General features: G+C 42.1%; 1 protein-coding gene across 3 annotated transcripts in view; it reads left to right on the top strand.

Annotated features, from left to right (window-relative positions):
* HPS3 (HPS3 biogenesis of lysosomal organelles complex 2 subunit 1) overlaps positions 1-25,074 on the top strand; it is a 36,730-nt gene that overhangs the window by 7,581 nt on the left and 4,075 nt on the right. For all 3 annotated transcript variants that reach the window (XM_007057388.4, XM_037908265.2, XM_037908266.2), the window contains 13 exons: positions 634-722; positions 2,594-2,786; positions 3,028-3,109; positions 7,322-7,476; positions 8,830-8,938; positions 9,169-9,350; positions 9,660-9,840; positions 10,514-10,744; positions 12,755-12,940; positions 14,507-14,695; positions 15,703-15,807; positions 19,485-19,691; positions 22,552-22,642. In XM_007057388.4, the coding sequence (XP_007057450.4) occupies positions 634-722; positions 2,594-2,786; positions 3,028-3,109; positions 7,322-7,476; positions 8,830-8,938; positions 9,169-9,350; positions 9,660-9,840; positions 10,514-10,744; positions 12,755-12,940; positions 14,507-14,695; positions 15,703-15,807; positions 19,485-19,691; positions 22,552-22,642 (2,000 nt within the window). The remainder of the gene's footprint in view (positions 1-633; positions 723-2,593; positions 2,787-3,027; positions 3,110-7,321; positions 7,477-8,829; positions 8,939-9,168; positions 9,351-9,659; positions 9,841-10,513; positions 10,745-12,754; positions 12,941-14,506; positions 14,696-15,702; positions 15,808-19,484; positions 19,692-22,551; positions 22,643-25,074) is intronic.

Below are 25,074 nucleotides of genomic sequence, written 5' to 3'. Positions count from 1 at the left end.
CCCCTTTCTCAAAGCTTGAACTTTTAATCCATCCTGGCTCATCCCTAGCTCTTCACTCTTTTGCAGAAAGCCCCTGAGAGTCAGCAATACTTCCTGAAGTCTTGCCCCTAGGCTGGATCCCAAACTCCACTCCACTCTACCCCCCAAGGCCACCTGCCTATGGGTTGGCCTTCTCTCAGGCCCACTTGCTGCCCTCTCCCATCAGGGCTGGGGTGCAAACGCCCTCCTGCAGCTCCTCTGCTCTCTAGTACTCTGAGAGAGACTACAGCATTCTTCCCCTCTCATGGCAGTCACCTTCTATTCTGAGCATCTTCCCTTTATGGAACCCACCCAACTCCTCTCCTAGCTGTGACTCCTCTTTGACTGCACCTGGCCTATCCTCCAAGGACAATCAGATGTGTTAATTGGCCTCACAGACCCCCATCAACCATTTCACCACCTGTGTGGGGAAACACTCCATCACACTTAGCTATATTAGAAATGTTAGTAGTTGGACTTCTAAGAACATAGTGTTTTTAATACCTAATGAAGTCTTAGAACAACAGCTATATTTTCTACAGTTATTGATGTTTACTTGTCCTAGTTAAATGTCTTGCAGTGGTTTCTCATTGATATCCTATGTTTTTTCTCTAGACGTTTTACTCCAGATCTGTCATCTTTCGTCTTCTCTATTGAAGAGTCCAAGTTGCACTCTCTTCAGCTACTGCCTATGTATCAGACAGGTAAGTATCTGCATATACACAGACTGCATGATTTTTTTGCCACAGAAGGTCTAGGACAAAACGTGCTTTGTATTCTCCTTCTTATACACGTTCTATTTTAGCAGTTACACACTTTCATGAAAAAATGACTTCCTCCTTTTCAATGACTTGTGCTGAGCTTCCAATAACAAAAGTAGAGCCCCACACTCTCTTTAATGTTGTCCTCACAAAGTTTATGCAGAATTTAATCTGTAGAGCAGGGGTCGGCAACTTATGGCACGTGTGCCAAAGACGGCACACGAGCCCATTTTTAATGGCACACTGCTGCCTGCCGGGGTTCCGGCAGGCAGCAGCGTGCCATTAATAATCCGGCCCGGCCTGGCCTGGCCTGACCTGCTCTTCTCCACTCCCTGCCCCCTCCCGCAGGGGCAGGGGGCAGAAGCTTGGTCCTGTCGGCTCCCCTGCCTCTTCCTGCAGTGTGCTGGGTTCCTGCCCCTCCTCCTCCTCTCCGTCCGTCCCTCCCTGCCGGCCTGCTCGTTGCTCCCAGCGGAGGCAGAGAAAAAGCGGGGGCAGGGCCTTGGGGAAGCGGGGTATATCCCCTCCAGCCCTCTGCCCTGACCCCCCCTCACACACACCCAGCCCTCTGCCCTGAGCCCTGCAGCCCCGCACACCCCCAAGGCCCCTGCCCTGAGCCCTGTACCCCCCTCAAACACACCCAGCCCTCTGCTTGACTCCTTCATCTCCCCTCACGATCCCAGCCCTGACTCTGGCACCCCCACACATACCCAGGCCCCCCCCACCCCATGCCCTGACACCTCTACCCCCCTCACATGCCCCCAGCCCTCTGCCCTGACTCTTGCACCCCTCACATTCCCACCCCCACGCTGAGCACCAAATGGGAGCTCCTGCACCTCCCCCACTGCCACATTCCCACATGCACCCCTCCCACCAAATGGGAGCTGCCCAGGTAAGCACTCCACACCCAAACCTCCTGCCCCAACCCTGAGCCCCCTCCCTCATTCTAGCTCCTGGCCAGACCCTACACCCCAACCCCCAGCCTGCTCCTTCACCCCCAGCCCTGTGCTCAGTGCACTCCCACCCTCAGCTCAGTGCAGAGAGAGAGGAAGAGAATGGCCGGAACCAGGGAGAAGGTAGGTACCCACTGTATGTGGACAGGGCCGGGACTGCGGGTCCGGCAGCCAGGATCCCAGCTGGCAGGAGCCAGCGGATGGAACCCCTGAGCGGCAGCAGGCTGAGCCGCTCAGCCCGCTGCCAGTCTGGGGTTCTGGCTGCCGGCCCCTTGCCAGCTGGGGTCCCGGCCGCAGGCCCCGCTCAGCCCACTGCCGGCCTAGGTGAAGGGAACCCCAGATCAGCAGCGGGCTGGCAGTGTAAGATCAACATTTTAATTTAATTTTAAATGAAGCTTCTTAAACATTTTGAAAACCTTGTTTATTTTACAATACAACAATAGTTTAGGTATATAATATATAGACTTAGAGAGAGAGAGAGACCTTCTAAAAAACATTAAAATGTATTACCGACACATGAACCCTTAAATTAAAGTGAATAAATGAAGACTTGGCACACCACTTCTGAAAGGTTGCCGACCCCTGCTGTAGAGTGTTAATAAAACCATTGATTTAAACTTAATCTTTCTGTGTGGCAAACTACATTTTATGGCACAAGAGCGTTGCTCACAAAGGTTGTTTAAATTACTGTTAATGTTATGATAAGATGCTAGGCTACCTATAACAAACCGTAGAAGCTTCATGTATGTAGTTGTAATGGAGTAAACGTTCCAAATCCCGCTAGATATGAATGTAAAGTACATGGTAAATCAAACATTAGCAATAGTTTTTTGGTTTTTTTTTTTTTTTTTTTGTTATGTACAGGAAGTTCCATGGCAGTCAATGGAAAAACTGCAGCCAAGAAAGAATTGCTGAGTGTCTTCTGTTTTTTCTCCTTGCCACATGCTGGGTATCTCTATGCCGTTGGGAGCTTAGTAGAGCTGCTTTCTACCTATCAGTACTCGGAAAAATCTCAGCAGGCAGTTCTTACCTCACAATTCCTACATGTTATTACAAGGTACTACGTTATAACTTTGATTCTTGTGTTCACTGATGTTATCTGCTTTTCATCATCTCCCTAAGTAAGTCGTCTTCACACCTTTAAATGCAACTTCCTAGGCTTGCTTATATGACAGTGCTTCTGCTTCCACTCTATGGCTCAATCCACACAAGGGAAACTTTTGAAAACATGTGTACTCTGGCAATAACTAAGCAACCAAATCTTCTTTTTAATCAGTATTGTCATTTCTCTGCCGTAGTAACAGCTTGCAGTGTTTCACAGTACGATGCAGTGCAGCAGCAGCTCGTGAGGAGGACCCATACATTGATACAACCATGAAGGTGCGCTCCTAATAGTCTCATGACAGATGCAAAACTTAAAAAACAAATGTGGGTACCAAAAGGGCATTTATCTTCCTCACACTGCTGTATGCCTTCTCTTTACGTCTTACTTAATTGCTTCACCCTATAGAGCCTAGTAACACAAGAAAGCATTAATGGTTTGACTTTAATATTTCACAGTGGTACATTCCTCTGTTCTACTGGGTGTGGAAGTTGTAGCCGAAACATGATCTACTATTGCTCCTTAAAATCCTAAATCATTAACAGAATATTTATGAAGGCTTTACAAATGTGTATTTATTTTTGTAACTTTTAACTAATAATAATAATGGAATGTAATTGCCTACTTTCCTGCCAAGACCTGAATTCAGGTTCAAAGTTCACCTTGTGGCAGCTGATTACTTTTCTGAAGCCTAAAGTGATGTGGAAAATATACCCGGAAGCCCTCTCTTCTCAGCTGTTTTTTGAGGTGTCCTCAGCTGTTGTAGGAGAAACATAGGCCTCTGAGTTTGAGTCTTTGCAAGTAAGGTTTTCAATCCATTAGAGGCTTAGACTTCCCATTCTTCAAATTGTTTCAGTTATAAATTGTTGAATTATGCAGGACTGAATTAATATCTGTATGTTTATTATTAGGGCAGAAAGGTTGAAGCATGTTTTAAGCATATTTTTGGGGACTTTCCTATATGCTTTTAACATATATTGGTTGGCCTGTAGGTTGCTGAGAGAGGGAAGTTGTAGAGCTCTGAACAGGCACGTGGGGATAGTATAGTAGGGATCGGCAACCTTTGGCACGTGGCCCTCCAGGGTAAGTCCCCTGGTGGGCTGGGCCAGTTTGTTTACTTGCTGCATCCGCAGGTTCGGCCGATTGCGGCTTCCACTGGCCGCAGTTCGCCACTCCAGGCCAATGGGAACTGCGGGAAGTAGTGGACAGCACATCCCTTGGCCTGTGCCGTTTCCTGCAGCCCCCACTGGCCCGGAGTGGCGAACCACAGCCAGTGGGAGCTGCGATTGGCCGAACCTGCGGACGCGGCAAGTAAACAAACCGGCCCGGCCCACCAGGGGGCTTACCCTGGTGGGCCGCGGGCCAAAGGTAGCCGATCCCTGCACTATCCCGTGAAATAGAAGGTGTCTTTCAATATGAGAGTCTTTCATATAAATGGGGTATGCGAGTCTGAACTCTGTGTGTGTGTGTGTGTGTGTGTGTGTGTGTGTGTGTGTGTGTGTGACTAAAATAACCTAGTAAAAATCTTGGCAATTTCTCCAAGAAGCACATAATCTACTTGATTGATAGTCAATATAACCAGGTACAGTTGCTTGACTAAGTGGATTCACTTTATGCCTATTTAATCCTTTGGGAACACGCCATCTTCTCATTCTCCTGAAACTGTTCATCCAAAATGCTGTTCAGGCAGAGTCATTTTGCCTTAGGCCCAATCTATAGGATAAAATGGTGCTTAAATGATAGAAGTACAAACCAGTTTAAGAGTTTAGCGAATCAGGAATTAAGTGTTATATTACAGAACATTGTGTGTAATGTAAGTGTTTTTGTTAGTTTATACACTATAGGCATCTAATGTTGGGATTCCTATAGTTAAGGTTGCCTGACACTTTCTGTTATAAGACCCTGTTGTCCAGAGTGGATTGTTGTGTTTGTGGTGGGTTTTTGTTTGTTTTGTTTTTTTTTAAATCACTGATTTTAATCACAATTTAAATCAGCAAGCAGGAAACTTATTTATGTAATCAGTTTTAATCTTGTTTTGCATTTGTTCTCATTGATGGGTACAACCATGAAAGCAAGTTGATTTGCAGCTAATACAGCCTTTACACTAAATTTGGTACTTTTTGCTAACCAGGCAGATGCACAGTATCTATACATATTTCTTTAAGCAGTTTATATAGCTGAATAAATGCATGTTAAATCTTAATGTTTGCATTTTTATTATGTTAGAAAATAGTGAATGATGCACTTATTTACTACATGATGATTTCCCCCTTCGGGACTTGTGTTAATCTACAGTTGGATGGGAATTGGAATTGCATTAAAGTTTCACAAAACCAATATTTTAAAATGTACTAGTTACATCAAGCTACCTTAAATGTGCGGGGTACACAAGAAAAGTATGTTTTATCAAAAAATGTTTTTGCATTTAAAAAACTGATTTAGTAAACAGTTAATAATTTCCTTTGTAATTAGTTAATGGACTGTTTCTGGTTGCTATGGGCCAGATTTTCAAGCTATTTTGGGCACATAGTAGTGTTTTTCAAAAATGTCTAAGCAGATTAACTGTCATTGAAAGCGGTGTAACTTAGGACTTTTTGAAAATACTACTAGGTGCCTAAATATCTCTGAAAATCTGGCCTCCTGTCCTTCAAATTCTAAGATTTAGTAGATCTGCCCCTTTTCTTCTCGGATTTTATTCAAACTGGAAGAGGAAAACAAGTTTTCCTGCTTTTTTTTCAGCTAGTCTAAATGAAGAAAATATTCTGTCTGGTAGATAAACTGAAACCAAAAATAATTAAAATCAAAATCTTTCCTCAACAAAAACTGAAAATATTTACATTTGGAAAATTGTAATTGCTCCACTGTAAAGACCGAACATAACATAAATGCTTTCTTCAGTACATGCCATTGTGACATATTCATGAAGCTTGAGTTGACTTCAAAAGTTAGATATCTTCCCCTGATTCGATATATGATTAAAAAGGCAGTACCCTTTAACTAATTAAAAAACATTGAGGTAGTCTCACTGATACTAACTTTTTTAATTTGAATGATAAATAGTTTTATAGTGAGCTTAGTCCTTAACATAGGCTGTCCTAAATTTCAAATGTATTTTTTGTTTAGGTTTATTTTAAAATAATAAACCTCTTTAAAAGTCATATTTTAATGTTGTATACACCCTGCTGCTTTCAGTGCCTTGTATTTTTGCCAAATTTAAGCCCCATTCAGGCTGCAGTTTTCTATGTGGGGTGCCTCAGGCTGACTTTTTTTGGGACGCTTCAGCTAAACCTGTTCAGCCAATTCTAAGAATAAGAAAAGGAGTACTTGTGGCATCTTAGAGACTAACCAATTTATTTGAGCATGAGCTTTCATGAGCTACAGCTCACTTCATCGGATGCATACTGTGGAAACTGCAGAAGACATTATATACACAGAGACCATGAAACAATACTTCCTCCCACCCCACTCTCCTGCTGGTAATAGCTTATCTAAAGTGATCATTCTCCTTACAATGTGTATGATAATCAAGTTGGGCCATTCCAGCACAAATCCAGGTTTTCTCACCCTCTGCTCCCCCCACACACAAACTCACTCTCTTGCTGGCAATAGCTCATCCAAACTGACCACTCTCCTTACAATGTGTATGATAATCAAGGTGGGCCATTTCCAGCATAAATCCAAGTTTAAACAGAACGTCGGGGGGGGGGTAGGAAAAAACAAGGGGAAATAGGCCTATTTTTTTCCTACCCCCTCTCCCCCCCCGACGTTCTGTTTTAAACTTGGATTTATGCTGGAAATGGCCCACCTTGATTATCATACACGTTGTAAGGAGAGTGGTCAGTTTGGATGGGCTATTACCAGCAGGAGAGTGAGTTGGGGGGGGGGGGGCGGAGGGCGGAGGGTGAGAAAACCTGGATTTGTGCTGGAAAGGCCCAACTTGATTATCATACACATTGTAAGGAGAGTGATCACTTTAGATAAGCTATTACCAGCAGGAGAGTGGGGTGGGAGGAGGTATTGTTTCATGGTCTCTGTGTATATAATGTCTTCTGCAGTTTCCACAGTATGCATCCGATGAAGTGAGCTGTAGCTCACGAAAGCTTATGCTCAAATAAATTGGTTAGTCTCTAAGGTGCCACAAATACTCCTTTTCTTTTTGCGAATACAGACTAACACGGTTGTTACTCTGAAATCTAAGAATAAGGTTAGGGGAATAAATGTTTCCCCAATGTTTTTAAAAAAGGGTTGGTTTGTTTGTTTTTACAACCCTCACTCTATTAGCAACCATAATTCTGGCATTTTCTAACTTTTGAGTTCTTGGCTTTGTAACAATAATGTTCTTTTAATGTAGTTTTTTATGTAATTTTAAATACATAAACTGTTAAACTGTTTAAAGTGTAACCCTACCTATGAATTCAGATTTTTGTTTCTATCTTGTTAATTATTGACCCTTGGGTTCTTTAACCCTGAAGTAATTCTTTCCTTTACAGGCTTGCCCACCTGTGTCTCTAGATGTCTGTGCATTAAGAATGCAGCTTTTTATAGGGCTGAAAGCTATTTGTCACTTCAACAACCATGTAATTCTTCTGACTAAGGCAGATAGTGAAGATATTACTGAAAGAAGAAAGCCTCCAAGAAGGGTCCTGTAAGTGCCGTATTTCAGTGTTCCATTTCATGAAAGAGGCAATTTTGGCTTGTTAGGGTAAGGAGTGTATATGAAAGGGCGGTTGAAAATATAATTAGTCTCAGGATGAGAATAGTAATCAAGATTATAAATTTTTATTGAGCCTTAACACACCAAATGAAATGGTCCTTATTCTAATGGATTGTCTTGTAAAATTGTGGAAAGGGTAGAGGAAGGCTTATAAATATCTGTAGCCTAGTGTATAAATTACTCAAGATGCTGAAAAATTTAGTACCCTCCAAAGAGGCAGTGTGTTACGATATGAGAAATAAATATGCTTTTTATCCCTACTTTCTTTACCTTAAATACCCATTATAGATATATTTGTGTTTCTGCATGACAAATGCTAGAATACTGAAATAGATGTATCACAGCACAGAACAAGGTGTAGTTCTCATACAGGTTTTGGGGGCATATATTGCCAAAGGTTGGGATGTATTCTGAGGAGGACCGTGTATTTCTGTCCCAGAGAACAAAGTCTAATGCATCATTGTAGTGAGGTATAGCAAAAATAGCAGCAGTCATTGGGCCAAAATATGCTCAGTTGCACATATGAAGTCATTAGGGTTGCACAGTTCTGCACTGAAAAGCGCAATATGATATACTACTTTCTATATTGCAGGGGCTCTTAATAAAGTTCTCTGCCACAGCTATCTGAACATTTATCAATCAAATTGACTCAGACATGTAACTCTGTATTTCAGCAGCTATAGTCAGTTGAAAAGAAAGGTGTCTAAATGACTTCACATCATATCACAGAAGAAAATGGCATAAGTACAACTATCCAAAAATAGTGAACTAAGTTGTGACCTCCCAGAATACTAGAACTTCAAAATATTAGGGACTTTGCCAATACCTGAGATGAAAAAATTAATTTTCAAGAGTCTTTTTGACCCCTGTAAAAGTTACTAAAGTGGTAGAAGAGTGCTGAATGCTGTGTGAGATGCATGTAAAATCACAGGTACAGATCCTCAGCTTATATAAATCTTTAGCTCCGTTGAAGTCAGTGATGTAAATTGTACAGCTAAGGATCTGTCCAGCAGTTCCTGCCCACAAGACCTAATAGCCTATGGGCTTGTCTACACATGGAGTTATTTAGGGATAGCTATTGTACTCCCTGCCTTTTATCCAAATTAACTTTCAGATGTAGACAAGATCTAAAAGGTATCTATGCATGTGTGTGAGTTGTTTCTGATTCTGTTCGCTTCATGCAGATATTAGTTTAGTAAGTCAGTGATATAAAGCTTTTATGTTCAGTCACATATTTTTTATTTGGACAGCAATGGCTCCATTCTTTTCCTTCTCTCATTTCAGTTCCAGAAAGGCTGACAGTGTCAAACTCAAGACTCCACCCGAGTCTGAACCTGGCTGGAATTTATATATTGTGAACACTATTTCAACCATTCAGCTTTATAAAGAAATGGTATTGCTCAATTCCTGTTTGATTATTGGTGATAAAAGCATCATGTTGTGGATTAGATATCTGAAATACTTCTTTGCTCAAGATATCCTATCATGTATTCATGCATATACATGTATTCATGAAGCATGTAATCTATCATGATTTAAAATTGCTTCTGCCAACTTTAAAACTGTTTATAAACATTCTGCCTTGTGGGCTAAAGACCTAAGTATTTATTTAATTTGTTTTAGGTAGACTACAGTAAGACATATGAAAATGTAAGAACAGAGAGTTGCATCCATCTTCTAAGTGAGGCTCACTTGTTAGTCAGAGCAGCTCTAATGGACCCCAGTCTGATAGAATCAGAAGAGAAAGAGAAGCTCCTGGCAGCTTTCAGAGAAAGTTGTGCTCACCTAGGAGACTGTTACAGCAGGTTTGTATTTTGAAAGGAGTTAATTTTGGGTTTCCCAGGATGCCCTCCTAGGTCAATTTTAAGAATTTTGGATCGCTTGTTTTTCTTCACCATTTTACACTTGCACTGCATATACAATCGCTGGGCTGACTGTAAAGATTTTCATCTCAGTTTGGTTTCTCATTCATTAGACTTGTAGTCTTAGCTTAAGTATGGTGTGGAAATATGTAGCAGCCTGAAACAGTTTACAGATCAGGGTGAAATCCTTTTTTTTTCTGTAAGATTATTGCTGCAAAGATCCCCAATTCTTTTTTCCCCCATTGCTTTCAGGTTTGACACAAAGGATTCCCATCTTGCCCTGCCTTACTACAAGATGTCTGGCTTATCCATAACTGAAGTTTTGAAGAGAATAGACTCAGTGGTAGAGGGTGGAACACAGAAATATGAAAAAGGATTTATCTTTTACTTAAATCATTCTCTTTATGAAGATTTAAATGAAGAGTTAAGCAAAGTAAGAATAGGAACTTTCTTTTAATCTACTGCTTATTTCCTATTCCGAGAAACTTGGGACACTTATAAAGGAAGCATTGCTTAAATTTTGAAATCTCCATATCTGTTGGTTCATGATTATTCTCCTTTGCATGTGAGAGGCACAAGGGGGACCCATCCTAGTTTTGCCGAGTAAATATAAACAAGACGTAATTTCTGTAAACACAAAGAGATTACTAATGATATTTTCTGTTCAGGACTCTCCTCAGAAGAATGTATTGTAGTTTTTGTGGTCATGATGCATAAACGTTTGCTAGAGACAGGGTTCCAACCAAGGCTGCGGATACTAACATGCTAGGAAAGTCTCGGTCTAAACTTTTTTTGCTACCCCATCAATGTAACGAACCGAGCCCAAGCCACATCTCCAAATGCCACCTTTAAAGGGTGCTGAAACTCCATGCCTGCTCTCCCAGCCCTGCAGAGGAATTTTCGTCGAGTTGACAGAATGTCTCTGGGGGCATGTTGTCAGGTAGAGTTTCTTTTCCCCTACCGCTGTGGCTTACCAACTACAGTATGCCCTTATGTTTCAAAGCAAGTCTGTACCATTTCTACACGTCAGCAGTTAGATTTTATTTATTAATTCCAGTGTATATTCAGGAGGCTAAGATTATTTTAAATGGCTTTTATTTTAATAGGAATCGGCAGCCAAAGTGCTCCAAATATTCTATTTCGCTGAACCAAACCAGCTGCCCCATGTGCTCTGCAGTTCCTGCATGAAGAATGTATGTCCCTTGATGGCAATAGAGCTTTTGCAGAAAGTGGAACTGATTGTGCCATCAGTGGTATTGACGCTAACCAAAGCTGCCATGGCTCTGAAAATGGGAGACCTAGAGGCATATAAAAATGAGATGGACTGTTATACAGAGGTACAGAATGCTGCTCATGTGGTCCCCTTCCCATTTAGTACCAGATTCTCTGTTAACCCAAACCAGCTGAGTTGGGTCTCTCATGGCAGAGGGAAATCCTGCTCTTCCCCCACTCACTTAATGGTCTTTATTGGGCATCTGGGAGGATGTGGGTTGAGGGGTTATGTGTTGGGTTTGTTTAGGTTGTGCTCCAGGGAAGCTAGAATTCCCATTAATATACACATGGGCATATAATTAAACTATTACTTTAATATTAAATATTATTAAAATTAAAATATTTTAATCACAAAACACATAAGTGTTTCTAAATCAAAGTACAGTAAATAAATTTAAATATTAGTTGGAGCATAGTAGCTTCTGCAGCCCTTGTGCTCCCCCACCCACCCGCCCCCCGTGGAGCAGAGGTTGCATAGTTCCACCTGACCCTTGGTTTGCACACCAAAAGTCCTTGGTGTTTGTGTGTGAAGAGCTGTGGGCAGGATCTCCATGTCATGGCTGTAGAGTTTCCTGTATCCAGTCCACTGCTCTCCTCTGTTCGACTGTAGTCAAGGCACTTTGTCCTTATTGAGAGAGGAGGAGAATGTGCTTTGGTGCAGTCACAGTAGGAATCCTGTTTAACGGAAGGAAATGTAGTGCAGCAGGGCTTGATATCAGTCGTTGGTGGTATGGATTTACAGACACTTTGAAGGGAGGTCATTATACGCTGACTAAATCTGACCCTGATGTCGATGTTTCAGTCCAAATCACCATGTGTGAGGTTAAATGCCACAAACTAGTAGTTGTTAGGGTTGGTCAGGGCACTTAAAGACGAGTATTGCAAGAGAGCAAGAGAGATTGGACTGTGTCAGGCTCTTGAGTGAGCTCATCCCTTTTGTATTTTTAAATCCGGTTTAAAAATGGCTTTGGAAGGGAAGTCAAAGTGTCTAATTTTGGGGAGAAAATAAGGCCATGGGTGCATCACAGCCTGGGGTTGATGCCAGAACCATCACTAAGTACATGCTCAGCCTTGATTTCTGAACTGCAGAGTGTGGAGGTTCGGATATGTTGAACATCAGCTATAGTGTTGTTCAGCACCACCTGCTGTCTCTTCCGCAGCAAAGCATGACCATCTCTTTCTAACTGGATGCAAAAGTACTGATGAAGTAATATAAATGAGGAACAAGGTAGGTCCTAGAGAGTAAAGAGAGCCTCAGACGCCAGGTTAATCTATGATAATTTATGTTTGCTGCATAAACAGCAGCAGCTGATGAATAAAAAGTACTTTTCCTGAATCTGTCTGAGTTGCAAAGATGCCTACTCTTTGCTGACTCTCTGAAAGCCTTCTATTGCAAAGTGCAAGCCCGTTTAAGCCCCTGGAAGCAAGGGGTATTACAATATATACTGCTGCAAATTAATTTTTATTATTCATGGGTAGCATTTTCAAAAGTACCTTATTGATTTGGGAGCACAAATCCCATTGAAGGCCATTTGGGTGAGGTTTTCAAAAGCACCTAATGCATTGGTTTTGGTTTACAGTCAAATCTAGTTTTGTGTGTGTGTGGTGAGTAAAGTTCAGACTCATGGAACTGGAAGATCCCTAAGATGGAGCAAGAACAAAGGGAATAAAATCTTACAACATTAAGGGTAAATTATGGAGGACCAGTGCAAAGTCCTTGTGCCATATAAGGCACATGATGGGCCTGCAACCCCGGCACACCTTGGATGTCAGCCATGTATAGGGCAGCACTGTGGGCTACACATGGCTGAGATCCAAGATTCTACAGACCCAGTGGCCTAAGTGTCCACGCAAGTGATGCAGAGTATCTGCAGCTATTTCTCCTGTGCATAGCTTCAAGTAGCAGCTTTGAGGAGCTGCACTACAGCTCCATGGCTTGGCCCAGTGAGAAGGAATATAGTCCACTCCCCATATCCTCCCTGCACTTCACCTACATAAGCCAGACTGCTTGAGTAAGCCCTCAGTTTGGGAAGGATTGAATTCTTTGCCTAACTTGTAAATGGCTGTGTCTGTAGATGAGACTGGCATATGGCTTTATTGGGGAACCAAGACTTCTGAGGCAGCAGACAGAAGGGCGGATTGTTCCAACCGAACTTGCTGTTTACTTGAAGGAGACGCGGCCTGGGTTGCTGGTGGCTTCGATGTTGGCTTTACATGAAAACAGTAAAGTTGAATTGGAAGAAGCAGACTCTTACTTTGAGGTTTGTCTGTTTGCAGGATTGTTGCATTTTTATTTTTTTTAGCTTCTACAAAGCCCATGCCTGGTGTTAACAACTAGAGATGACCAAAACAATCAGAGTGGTCCTCAGAGTTACAGCAGGAAAAATGTTATGAAAGCTCAGCGGCTTCTATCACCAAGCTTGACAGAAATTTTAACTGGAGTAAGAAACTGGGTTTTTTGTGAACAGCCCAGCCATTAAATTTAGCCAAAGAAATACATTAAATTCGTCTTTATGTTCTGCAACCATCAGTTCAGCGAAGCACACATTGATCTTGGAGACTGGGATTTTCAAAGGCAGCTAAGGGAGGTAGGCATCCAGTGCCTATCAAAATTTAATAGGAATTGGGTACATAACTCCCTTGGGCCCCTTCTGAAAATTACAGCCAGGATTAATAACATAGCATACAAATCCTTTTCTAAAGGATATCAAATCAGATGTGACGCTACATAATCTTCTATGTACGTATTCAAAACCACTTTACAAATGAAGTATTAGTCCTCATAAACCTAAGGGAGGTGGGCCTATCCTCACATTACAGATGGAAAAACTAGAACAAGTGGCTTATTCCTGGCCTTAAAAGAGACTGTGTCAAAGCAGAAATTAGAATTAAGGAGTTCCTTGCTCCACAGATCTTGACTATTCTTCATTATAAGGGGTTTCGCTCATTTTAGAGCCAAATTACCTCCATCCCAACCACACCCCCAGGCCTTTTATGATCTCACTTCTGTCATTCTCAATTTTCATCATACGTAGTCACTCATGAAATTAAAGGTCTAGCTAGTGTAGTTAAGGTTAATGTAGTTGGTTTCAAGTTTAGGGGTTCAGTGTAAATGCAGTAATCAAGGTTCCCAACCTGTCCGGCCAGCATTTAAAAGCCCAAGGAAAGGTTCAATGGTGATGGGGTCCACCTTGGTGCAGTCCTCCAAACTCCTCACAGAGCCCTATGATTAGCTCCCACTGGCAAGTGAACTGGGGAGTGCTTCCTTTAAGTTAGCCCCAACTCTCTGATTAGAATGACTCTTCAAAGGGGACTTGCTTAGGTGTGGATATATTTTAGATGGCTCCAGCATTTGGCTCTTTAAACATTTTACAACGTGACCACCATTGATAGCAGAATAAAACTCATGAAGGAATGTGTTTCTTGCATACCAAACCTATTCATTACGGAATCAAGAGTTTAAATATGTTGCATGCACTTCTGCATTGTGCATCACCACAGTATCTGGGATCACATGTACTAGAAATACATCAGGATTACACAAAAGCAGCACACTCAACTATGACGAGTAGAGGGAAACTTAGTCTTGTCCATTGAAACTTTTTTTCATTCAGACTTCTGTTGCTGCTGCTATTATCTTACCTTAGCACCTAGGAGCCCTAGTTATGGACCCATTGGGGTAGGTACAAACACAGAACAAAGATGGCCCCCTGCCCCAAGGAGCTTACAATTTAAGACATGACCAACAAGAGAGTACAGGTAAACAATGAGACAATGTAATAGTCATCTTGATTTTCATTAATATTTGAATCTTCTGTGGTGCTCAGATGCTTTGTGGGAAGACTGAAGATACAACCCCTCAGCTCTTAGTAGACTTCTGGGAAGCCCTCCTTGTAGCAGGCTCTGAGAAAGAAATACTCCAGGAGGTCTTATTCAAGCTCACTTCACAGTACATTTGGAGACTATCGAGGAAGCAGCTTCCTGATACCAAACCACTGAAAACAACAGAGGATCTGGTAATTATACACTACATATACATTTGAACGAGACAGACAATGCATGTAAGGTTTCAGAGTAACAGCCGTGTTAGTCTGTATTCACAAAAAGAAAAGGAGTACTTGTGGCACCTTAGAAACTAACCAATTTATTTGAGCATAAGCTTTTGTGAGCTACAGCTCACTGTGAGCTGTAGCTCACGAAAGCTTTTGCTCAAATGCATGTAAGGGAATATTCAGTCACAAAACCATCTTGCAATGCTTTAATTCTGGACAAATTGTCCTTAAAAGTAGTGAGAATACAAGCAGATAAACTTACATGTTGAGTTACCAAATGTTAATTCTTGCAAAGAACTGCTGGCTTTTGATTAACAGGTCCTTAATGCTGCTGTTGTGGGAGTTTCAAATTGACAAATATGCATGCATTTTCCACAAGACAGTTCCAGTTCCTGACGTCAAGGGGCACTGACATGAAACTAGATTACCTGTAGTTTGACACTTCAGTTTTTCAAGGATGAACTTAACCCAGAACACAGAGAATTGATACACGTAAATCACTTTAGAAGATTTAAAACTTTGAGTTCTGAAAAAAATCCCATGGATTTTGATCATCTGTAGCTAAATGAGAGACCTAACTTCAGGAGAACTTGGATTTCCCAGCCCTTTTGGGTGGAAAATTGAACATAGTTTTAGATGCATTATCTGAAAAACGAGAGGGGAAGGTGCCAGCTGAACTGCTCACATGGTAATTTTAACTGGCTAATAATGGAGTAACAGAGGCATTGGGTGAACAGTTAAAGTCTTGCATTGTTTGATGGGTGGTAGGAGAGGCTTCTAACTAACAAATGTGAAATAAATCATTGGACCGCATTAGGCTTCAAGGCATACTTAATTCACCTATTCTAGTTTGAATATTTACCCAAATTAGAAAGTAGCTACTTTTCTAAAATGGCACCCTTTATTCAGAGATTTCCTTCACTGGAATGGGTTTCATATGTGACCATATTGATTTGAAATCTTTTTTCTAGATAAACTCCTGTAATCATTATGGGTTAATTTTCCCTTGGGTGACCTTCATAATGTCATTGGGACCTGCATGTGATAAGTATCCTGAAGATCTTTCAAAACTACAGGTATGATGCCCTTCAGTCTCTACAACTTAGGCCCCTACTCCTGTGAACACCTAAGCATATCCTTACCTTTCAACATCAGAGTTGACCCATCAAAGTTATGTGTGCACAAGGGTTTGCAGAATTGGGGGATCGTGAATGTCTCTCTTTTTGTGTATTTTTCTTAATTTGTGTAAAACTGGATTTCAGTGCTTCAGTCATGCAACCATTTAAATTGTTTTCTTAGTTAATGGGTGTTAGGTTACGTGTGTGAATAGAAATTAGTATTTGGCTCGGTGAGAGCAACTGGACTTTCTTCAAGCTCTGTAGAGAGAGCTGCCAGAGTGGACAGAAGAATCTTCTTTGGGGGGTCAAAGAGTGAAGTGGGTGCCGAGGATGGAATTTTTAGTCTATTTTCTCTACGTTAGAGGTCCTGGACATGTGCTGGTTTCTGGAAATTTCCCTCCTTGGTGGTAAAGAGGAGACTTAAGCTTGATCCTGAGAGGTCCTGAGTGGAGCTGGTCAGAAATTCTCCAACAGAGCATTTTTTCCAATGGAGAATGCCCTTTAGTCAAAATCAAAACATTCTGAGATGGTTTGAGGTCTGATGGAAGGCAACCAGGCTTTTATTGGAAATGTGTGAGGCTTCCTGCCAGCTTGCCATCCTGACCCCTCAGCAGCCTGTTAGGTGGGCTGATGGGGAGCCAGCTAGCTCACACCTTCACATCAGCCTGGGCTCCCAGGATTTCAGGGTCCCGGGCAGTCAGCCAGGCAGACTGCCTGTGAGGCAGGGCTTTCACAGATAATTTTGAAATTTTTGGTTTTCCTTCCAGATTGGAACAAAACAAAATCGTGAAATATCAAAATCCTTTGAAAAATGGAATTACCTTTTTCTGTATAGCTCTTGCCTGAGCGCTAACATGCCCTTAGTTGTTGAATGCTGTTTCATGACTTTCAGGTTGTCCTTTTGGCTAATCCATGAACCAGCCAAGACAGGGTGTTCAGGGGTGGGATATTGCACATGTACAGCATGGCAGGACAGCGTTAAGGTGGTTTAGTGGCTGGAATGGGAGAGGGTGTTGTGTGTTGCGAGAAGGATAAACATAGCATGAAATGCATCTTTCTTGATGGTGAGGGGGTTACCACCAACACACAATAGATATTTTTAAGAGGGTGTGACGATTTGGGGCTATCTCTGTACAACTTATGAATTCTAATTGATATTGTGAAATTGTATTATGAAAATCTGCTGTGTCATGAGTGCTGTATGTATGTTGGGTCCACCATTGCTGACAGGGCCTGTAGCTCGTATGCACCAGGCAGATACATTAAGAAGATACTTAGGACTTAACACTATTTAGGTGCAAACATCTGGGACAGTGGATGAGCTGTGTCCTTAGAAAACCAGTTCACTTAAGTTTACTCCGGAAAGGAGCAGGGAAGTTGGGAGTAATGGAAAGTTTCCAGGAGGAGAACAAAAAAGGTCAGGTGACCAGGAAGGGGTTAAATAAACACATAGGAAGAAGCAGCATGAGCCAGGAGAGAGCAGGATCACATAAGATCCCTGAGAGAGAGAGAGACCAGCTAGCATGCAACAGCCTGTGTGAGGAGGGACTCCCCACCTGCCTGCCTGCCTGCCTGCCTGCCTTCCTGGATCCAGATGATTCCCCAACGGCACAAAGAGAAGAGTAAGCTAGAAAGTGAGGGACATTTCGGTTTCAGATGTTTGTTGTTTTGAATGAGCTGTACTCTCCTGTGCTTTACATTATTAAATATAAAAGAACATAAGGGTGTTAGAACGTGCCAAGTCTATGCACTGACTGCTTCGCTGCTACTGTGGCCCCTGAGAGAGTTAAACTCTAAACCAGAAGCGTCACATCTTTGGGTGGAATTCTGGGGGAGGGGTGTGTTGGGTCTGTGCAGGCCTAGGGCAGGTAGGCCAAGGAGCCCCATTTCCAAGAGAGGGTAACTGAGGGTCAGTGCTTATGAAATGTGCCAGAGAGGCCAAATGAGGAACCAATTCTGCTGCCTGCTCAGGCTCTAGGACAGAGGTGGGCAAACTACGGCCCACGGGCCCCTCCTGCCTGGCCCCTGAGCACCTGGCCCACGAGGCTCACCCTTGGCCCCTCCCCTGCTGTCTCCCCTCCCGCGCAGCCTCAGCTCACTGTGCTGCCGGCGCCATGCTCTGGGCGGCCGGGCTGTGAGCTCCTGGGGCAGCGCAGCTGCAGAGCCCGGCCTGACCCGGTGCTCTGTGCTGCACGGTGACATGGCTGTAGCACCACCAGCCACCGGTACTCCAGGCAGTGCGGTAAGGGGGCAGGGAGCGGGGGGTTGGATAGAGGGCAGGGGAGTTCGGGGTGGTGGTCAGGGGGTGGGGGTGTGGATGGGGGTTAGGGCAGTCAGAGGGTAGGGAACAGGGGGTTGAATGGGGGCAGGGATCCCAGGGGGCCAGTCAGGAAGGAGGGGGGGTTGGATGGGGCAGCAGGGGGCAGTCAAGGGCAGGGGTTCCAGGGGCAGTCAGGGGACAGGGAGAAGGAGTGGTTGGATGGGGCAGGAGTTCTGGGGGGGCAGTCAGGAAGGAGGAGGGGGTTGGATGGGGCAGTCGGTGGCAAGGGTTCTGGGGGCAGTCAGGGGACAGGGAGAAGGGGTGGTTGGATGGGGCAGGGGTCCCGGGGGGAGCAGTCAGGAATGAGAGGAGGGGTTGGATGGGGGTCTGGGGGCAGTCAGGGGACAGGGAGCAAGGGGGGCGGATGGGGCAGTGGTCCTGGGGGGACCATCAGGGAACAGGGGGTGTTGGATGGGGCAGGAGTCCCGGGGGGGCCACATCAGGGGGCAAGAAGCAGGGGTGGGGGGCGGACAGGGGACGGGCCATGCCTTGCTGTTTGGGGAGGCACAGCCTCCCCTAACCAGCCCTTGATATGATTTCCGAAACCCGATGCAGCCCTCAGGCCAAAATTTTTGCATGCCTCTCCTCTTTCCCCCCCACCCCGCCAACCCCCCGGCTTGAGGAGCTTGAAACATCATGGGGATCCAGAGTAGCAAGGGTTTGTATTCCCCTCAGAGCAGTCCTAGTGGGTAGCTGCTAGGGATGGTGCTCGCTAGGATCTGCGACAGAGGACCACATCATAAGTTGAGTAATATCTCAGCTGTAGGGAAAAAACTAGTTTTAAATCAAGGGGGATAGGGGTGAACTGTCAATACCAAGGCTGTGTACTTTCTTGTAGAGCTAAGGCAGCTCAGGTGACTGAGTACAGGAACTACACCAGGTTTAGTGGAGGCCTTGTTTACAATGATCAAACAATCCAGCATAAGTTCTTAGGTGATTCTCGTTCTTAGGGTGGGCAGAGTTTAGTTCGTATTGGGTCTAAATGAAGTAAGACAATTTAAACCTCTTGCTAAACAGTCCAGCGTGTTACTGATGAATATAGATATGGTGAAAAGCTGTTGTTAAAACAATACCTCTGTCAGTCAAACTGAACTATGAAAGAGGAATGGTGCAAATGATGGGAGAGGAAATGATCAAAGAATTATGTAAATAATGGTCATGTATACTTACATTCTACTCAGTATTTTTGGCCTAATTGTTTAACCAAGCAATATCAGAAAGACTTAAAACTATTTCTTTTTAAATTAATTTTGTGTGCGTGTGAGCATTTTGTCTGTTTTGACATCCAAATGGCAAGTTTTCCTCTTCTCCTCAGTCTCTTTTATGTGGTCCATCAATCGACATAGCTTCAGTTCTGCCATTCTTGGAGCCATTATCAGAAGACAGTAATGCTGGTCTCAGTGTCCATGTTCTTTGCACTACGGGGGTAGGAGAGTATGAGAAATCCATTGACAAGCTCCTAGAGAAGTGTCCTGAAGCACTCATACCCTATGCCCAGCATGAGTTGAAAGATGAAAATCGGGTGAGCTTTTAAAATGCTAATCTAGTAATTTATTGTAGTCTTTCTTTCTCTTTCTTTTCAGTAGTTATTAGCTGTGCATAGGAGAACTTGTACTACACTGCAGAGATAATCAAATGGCACAGATTTCTATTAAAGTTGAAACTCCCATCCTCAACTCACTCTGAACCTGAAACTGCTTGCATTGAATTTTATGGCCAAATTCCCATTGACTTCAATGGGAGCAGGGTTGGACCCTCTTTTCCCAAGTGTTACAGCACCGAAGGTCATAAATACCTGTTGCTTAGACACTTGCAGTGCACAAGTTTAATGAGACAAGATAGGAGTTTCATCCTTACCCTTAAAATTCATAGGTTTCATTGACTGCGTTCAAGTCACATTCATATAAATGTCCCATTTTTGCTTTTGTGTTTTTATGATGGTAGTTCTTACTGCAGATGCTCCTGGTCAAAGTGACTTAGAAATATGGATTATATATGACATTTTATTATAGACCCTCTTTCTGAAAAACTCTTTGGGCTGAGGTTTTCCAGACTGGTTTCATCCTGAAGTTGTGATATTTTATTTTATATTAAGGTTGTGGAAAAAATGTTCAGATGGCTGAGTTACTTGCTAGCAGAGAGGGGAACAATACACTGATCTGCTGTAAACAGAGAGAGCTGAGTATATTTTAGCTTACAAGTAACTCAGAAGTAGCTGAACTTTTTCATGTGAAACTTGCCACAATAAAAAGAAAAAAATTATTATTAATGTCTGAAAATGCCATGATTAAATATGTTCCCTGCTCCCTAATAACTTCTGAACTGTATACTTATTGCCTGATATTCCCCCGTGGCCTATAATATTTGAGGAAGAGCTTGATCTCTCCAATTCTGGTCAAGGCTCCAGAAGTACTGCCATGGTTTTCCCCCACTCCCTGCCAATTAACTGCTAACATAAGACTAGCCGTACTGGGTAATGGTCCATCTAGCCCAGTATACAGTCTTTTAACAGTGTCTGGTACCAGATGCTTCAGAGGGAACAGAAGAGGGCCATTATCGAGTGATCCATCCCTTGTTGTCCAGTCCCAGGTTCTAGCACAGAGGTTTGGGGACACCCAGAGGATAGGGTTGCATCCCTCACCATCTTGGCTAACAGCCATTGATGCGCCTATCCTCCTTGAGCTTGTCTATTCTTTTTTTTAACACAGTTATATTTTTTGGCCTTCACAACATCCCCTTTCTATGAGTTCCACAGGTTAACTGTGTTGTAGGAGAAAGTACTTCCTTATGTTTGTATTAAATCTGCTGCCTATTAATTATATTGGGTGACCCGTGGTTCTTGTGTTATGTGAAAGGATAAATAATACTTCCTCATTCACTTTCTCTACACCATTCATGATTTTATAGACCTCCTTAGTCGTCTTTTCTAAGCTAAACCATCCCAGTCTTTTTAATATCTCCTCATATGGAAGCTGTTCTGTACCTCTAGTAACTTTTGTTGCCCCTCTTGTTACTTTTTCCAATTCTAATATATCGTTTTTTTGAGATGGGATAACCAGAACTGCACGCAGTATTCAAGGTGTGGGCGTAGCATGGATTTATATAGTGGCATTATGATATTTTGTGTCTTATTATCTGTCCCGTTCCTAATGTGTCCTAACACTGTTAGCTTTAACTGCCACTACACCATGAACAGATGTTTTCAGAGAACTATTCACAATGACGCCAAGATTTTTCTTGAGTGATAACAGCTAATTGAGACCCCCATCATTTTGTATGTATAGTTGGGTTATGTTTTCCAATGTGCATTACTTTGTACTTATCAACACTGAATTTCATCTGCCATTTTGTTGCCCAGTCCCCCAGTTTTGTGAGATGCCTTTGTAACTCTTCACAGTCAGCTTTTCGACTTCACGATCTTGAGTAATTTTGTATCTGCAAACTTTGCCACTTTGCTGTTTACCCCCTTTTCTAGATCATTTCTGAATATGTTGAACAGCACTTGTCCCAGTACAGACCCTTGGGGGTCTATTTGCCTCCCTTCACTCTGAAAAATGTTCAGTTAATAGTGGACATAACTTCTGCTGAATATATCAGCAAAGGGGGAGACGCTCCAGCAAGTGGAAATGCTGAAACCCCAGTCAGTACAGTACAGCTGGGGCTCATGTGTGCTCCCTTTTAGCCCTTGATCAAGAAGTGGAACAGAGAAAACCAATATCTGGGGTAATTGTAGCCTTGCAATACTGCAGGCAAAGACTAATGGGAGAAGAGAAAGAGACCACAGAGTTTGAAGAGAGATGGATAGTGTTTTCTTTCCTCCTCTCAGTCTTTGTAAACATAAAATTAATAGCTCTTTGCATTATTAAAATTTAAATTGTGTATTCATGCAACATTAAGATTATTGGAGGTGGAAGGGGTATGTCAAGAAACATAAAAGCATAAATTTCTCCTAGAACACTTTTTTACCCACACTGCACAGGGCTATAAAGAGAGACTTACCTTATTTGTTAAATTCATAACCATAATACTGCATTAACTTTTTTCCCCTGCACTAATTATGTATGTTTGTAGTTTGTCTGAACCGCATGCACGGCCTGTCAGAAACAGGCATAGCCTTATCTTCAGCGGCACTAGGGGGTGCTATCATCACTCTAATTTGCTGGGTTAAAAAGGATCACACTGAAGTCTGAAAACATTGCATTTCAAAGCACTGTGCAGACAAATTAATTACTAGGCCCATCTCAACTTACACCACTATTTTTTGTACCATCTTTGATGTTAGTTCAAAGTACTTATTAAAAATAAATTTGTGTTCACCACCTACTATTCATAGTCACCACTAACTTATTTTTCTTCTGTGGGTTTATTTTTGGATGAATTAGGCTCTCTGGTGGAACAAACTGCTTCCTGAACTTTGTAAACGAACCAGATATGTTGGGGATGACTACTCCATTCTCATCTCATCGCTGAAAGGTAAAGAACTTGATTTACAACTGAAGGCCATACACGAAAGCCTTTGAACTGCATCTAAAGTATTTGAAAGCCGTTTCCTCCAGAAACTGCTGCGGCATGGTATTTTACCATCCTTCAGTTTGGGGAGGAAGATCTTTCTCTACATATAATGTAACTCAGCAGAGACTAGCAGAGCAGTACTGTGAAATGTGCAGTAAGCTTTTGCACACATCCAAAATTTTTGCACACATCCTTATTTTTTTAACTAGGGCTGTCAATTAATCGCAGTTAGCTCACGTAATTAACTAAAATTAATTACGATTAAAAAAATTAATCGTGATTAATCGCAGTTTTAATCACACTGTTAAACAATTTATTAAATATTTTTGATGTTTTTCTACATTTTCATATATATTGTATTCTGTATTGTAATTGAAATCAGTGTATATTTTTGATTACAAATATTTGCACTGTAAAAATGATAAATAAAAAATAGTATTTTTCAATTCACCTCATACATGTACTGTAATGCAATCTCTTTGCCATGAAAGTGCAACTTACAAATGTAGGGTTTTTTTTTTTTTTACATAGCTGTACTCAAAAACAAAACAATGTAAAACTTCAGAGCCTACAAGTCCACTCAGTCCTACTTCTTGTTCAGCCAATGGCTAAAACAAACATGTCTGTTTACATTTACAGGAGATAATCTGCTGCCTTCTTGTTTACAATGTCACCAGAAAGTGAGAACAGGCGTTTGCATGGCACTTTTGTAGCTGGCATTGCAAGGTATTTGTGTGCCAGATGCGCTAAACATTCATATGCCCCTTCATGCTTCAGCCACCATTCCAGAGGACATGTTTCCATGCTGATGACACTCATTAAAAAAATGTGTTAATTAAATTTTTGACTGAACTCCTTGAAATGTATGTCCCCTGCTTTGTTTTACCCGCATTCTGCCATATATTTCATGTTATAGCAGTCTCAGATGATGACCCAGTACATGTTGTTCATTTTAAGAACACTTTCACTGTAGATTTGACAAAACGCAAAGAAGGTACCAATGTAGCTATCTTTAGAAATCTCACAGCACTCAACCAAGGTTTAAGAATCTGAAGTGCCTTCCAAAATCTGAGAGGGATGGGGTGTGGAGCATGCTTTCAGAAGTCCTAAAGAGCAACACTCCAATGCGGAAATTACAGAACCCAAACCACTAAAAAAGAAAATCAACCTTCTGTTGGTGGCATCTGACTCAGATAATGAAAATGAACATATATCGGTCTGCATTGCTTTGGATTGTAATCAAGCAGAACCCATCATCAGCATGAACACATGTCCCCTGGAATGGTGGTTGAAGCGTGAAGGGACATATGAATCTTTAGTGCATCTGGCATGTAAATATCTTGCAATGCTGGCTACAACAGTGCCATGCAAATGCCTGTTCTCCCTTTCAGGTGACATTGTAAGCAAGAAGCGCGCAGCATTATCTCCTGCAAATGTAAACAAACTTGTTTGCCTGAGCAATTGGCTGAACAAGAAGTAGGACTGAGTGGACTTGTAGGCTCTAAAGTTTTACTTTTTTTTTTTTATGCAGTTATTTTTTGTACATAATTCTACATTTGTAAGTTCAACTTTCATGATAAAGAGATTGCATTACAGTACTTATATTAGGTGAATTGAAAAATACTATTTTTTTACAGTGCAAATGTTTGTAACCAAAAGTAAATATAAAGTGAGCACTGTACACTTTGTATTCTGTTTTGTAATTGAAAACAATATATTGGAAAATGTAGAAAATATCCAAAAATATTTAAATAAATGGTATTCTATTGTTGTTTAAGAGCGTGATTAATCATGATTAATTTTTTTAATCGTTTGACAGCCCTACTAATTATGCATGACAGGAATTAAAGATTATTACAGATACAAATACAGGTAAAGATATCACAGAATTATCCATTGAAAGTAATGTGTAATTACTCATTTCCATAGCCAAGCCAGGTGAAAGGAATGCTTGGGGAAATAACTGCCTGGCTTGTATTGAGAACTGTACTGGTGTGCAGAGACTCTAACGACAGTAAGGATGTCATAGCTGGACTCTTGGCTGAGGGAAGCCATGGTGTTGCTTGTGGTCACTGGGATTACACAAGAGGAAGCAGTCAAGTGTTTGTTCTGGGGGATCCTTAGCCAAAGGAAGTGACTGTCTAAATGTTTGATTTTCCTCTTTTCCTGAGACTGGAACTTTTTTTCCCTTTTCCTCTGGAAACTTGGCTGAAGGGCAGTGACCAACCATGGCAACTGCCATGGTCCCCTTACTCATTGTTATGGAGGAAATAAATAATAAACTAGTGGTTTGACTCTTTTATAGCCAGTTCAGAATGATGAATAAAATTAGTCATTTTTTTCTATGACAAGACCTTTTACAACATCTGCACAATGTGTGACTAGAGGAGTGT

This window comes from Chelonia mydas, chromosome 9 (genome assembly GCF_015237465.2).
Source record: "Chelonia mydas isolate rCheMyd1 chromosome 9, rCheMyd1.pri.v2, whole genome shotgun sequence".
Classification (NCBI taxonomy): Eukaryota; Metazoa; Chordata; order Testudines; family Cheloniidae; genus Chelonia; species Chelonia mydas.
Note: the sequence above shows the minus strand (reverse complement) of the source record. Positions and strands in the feature narration are given on the sequence as shown.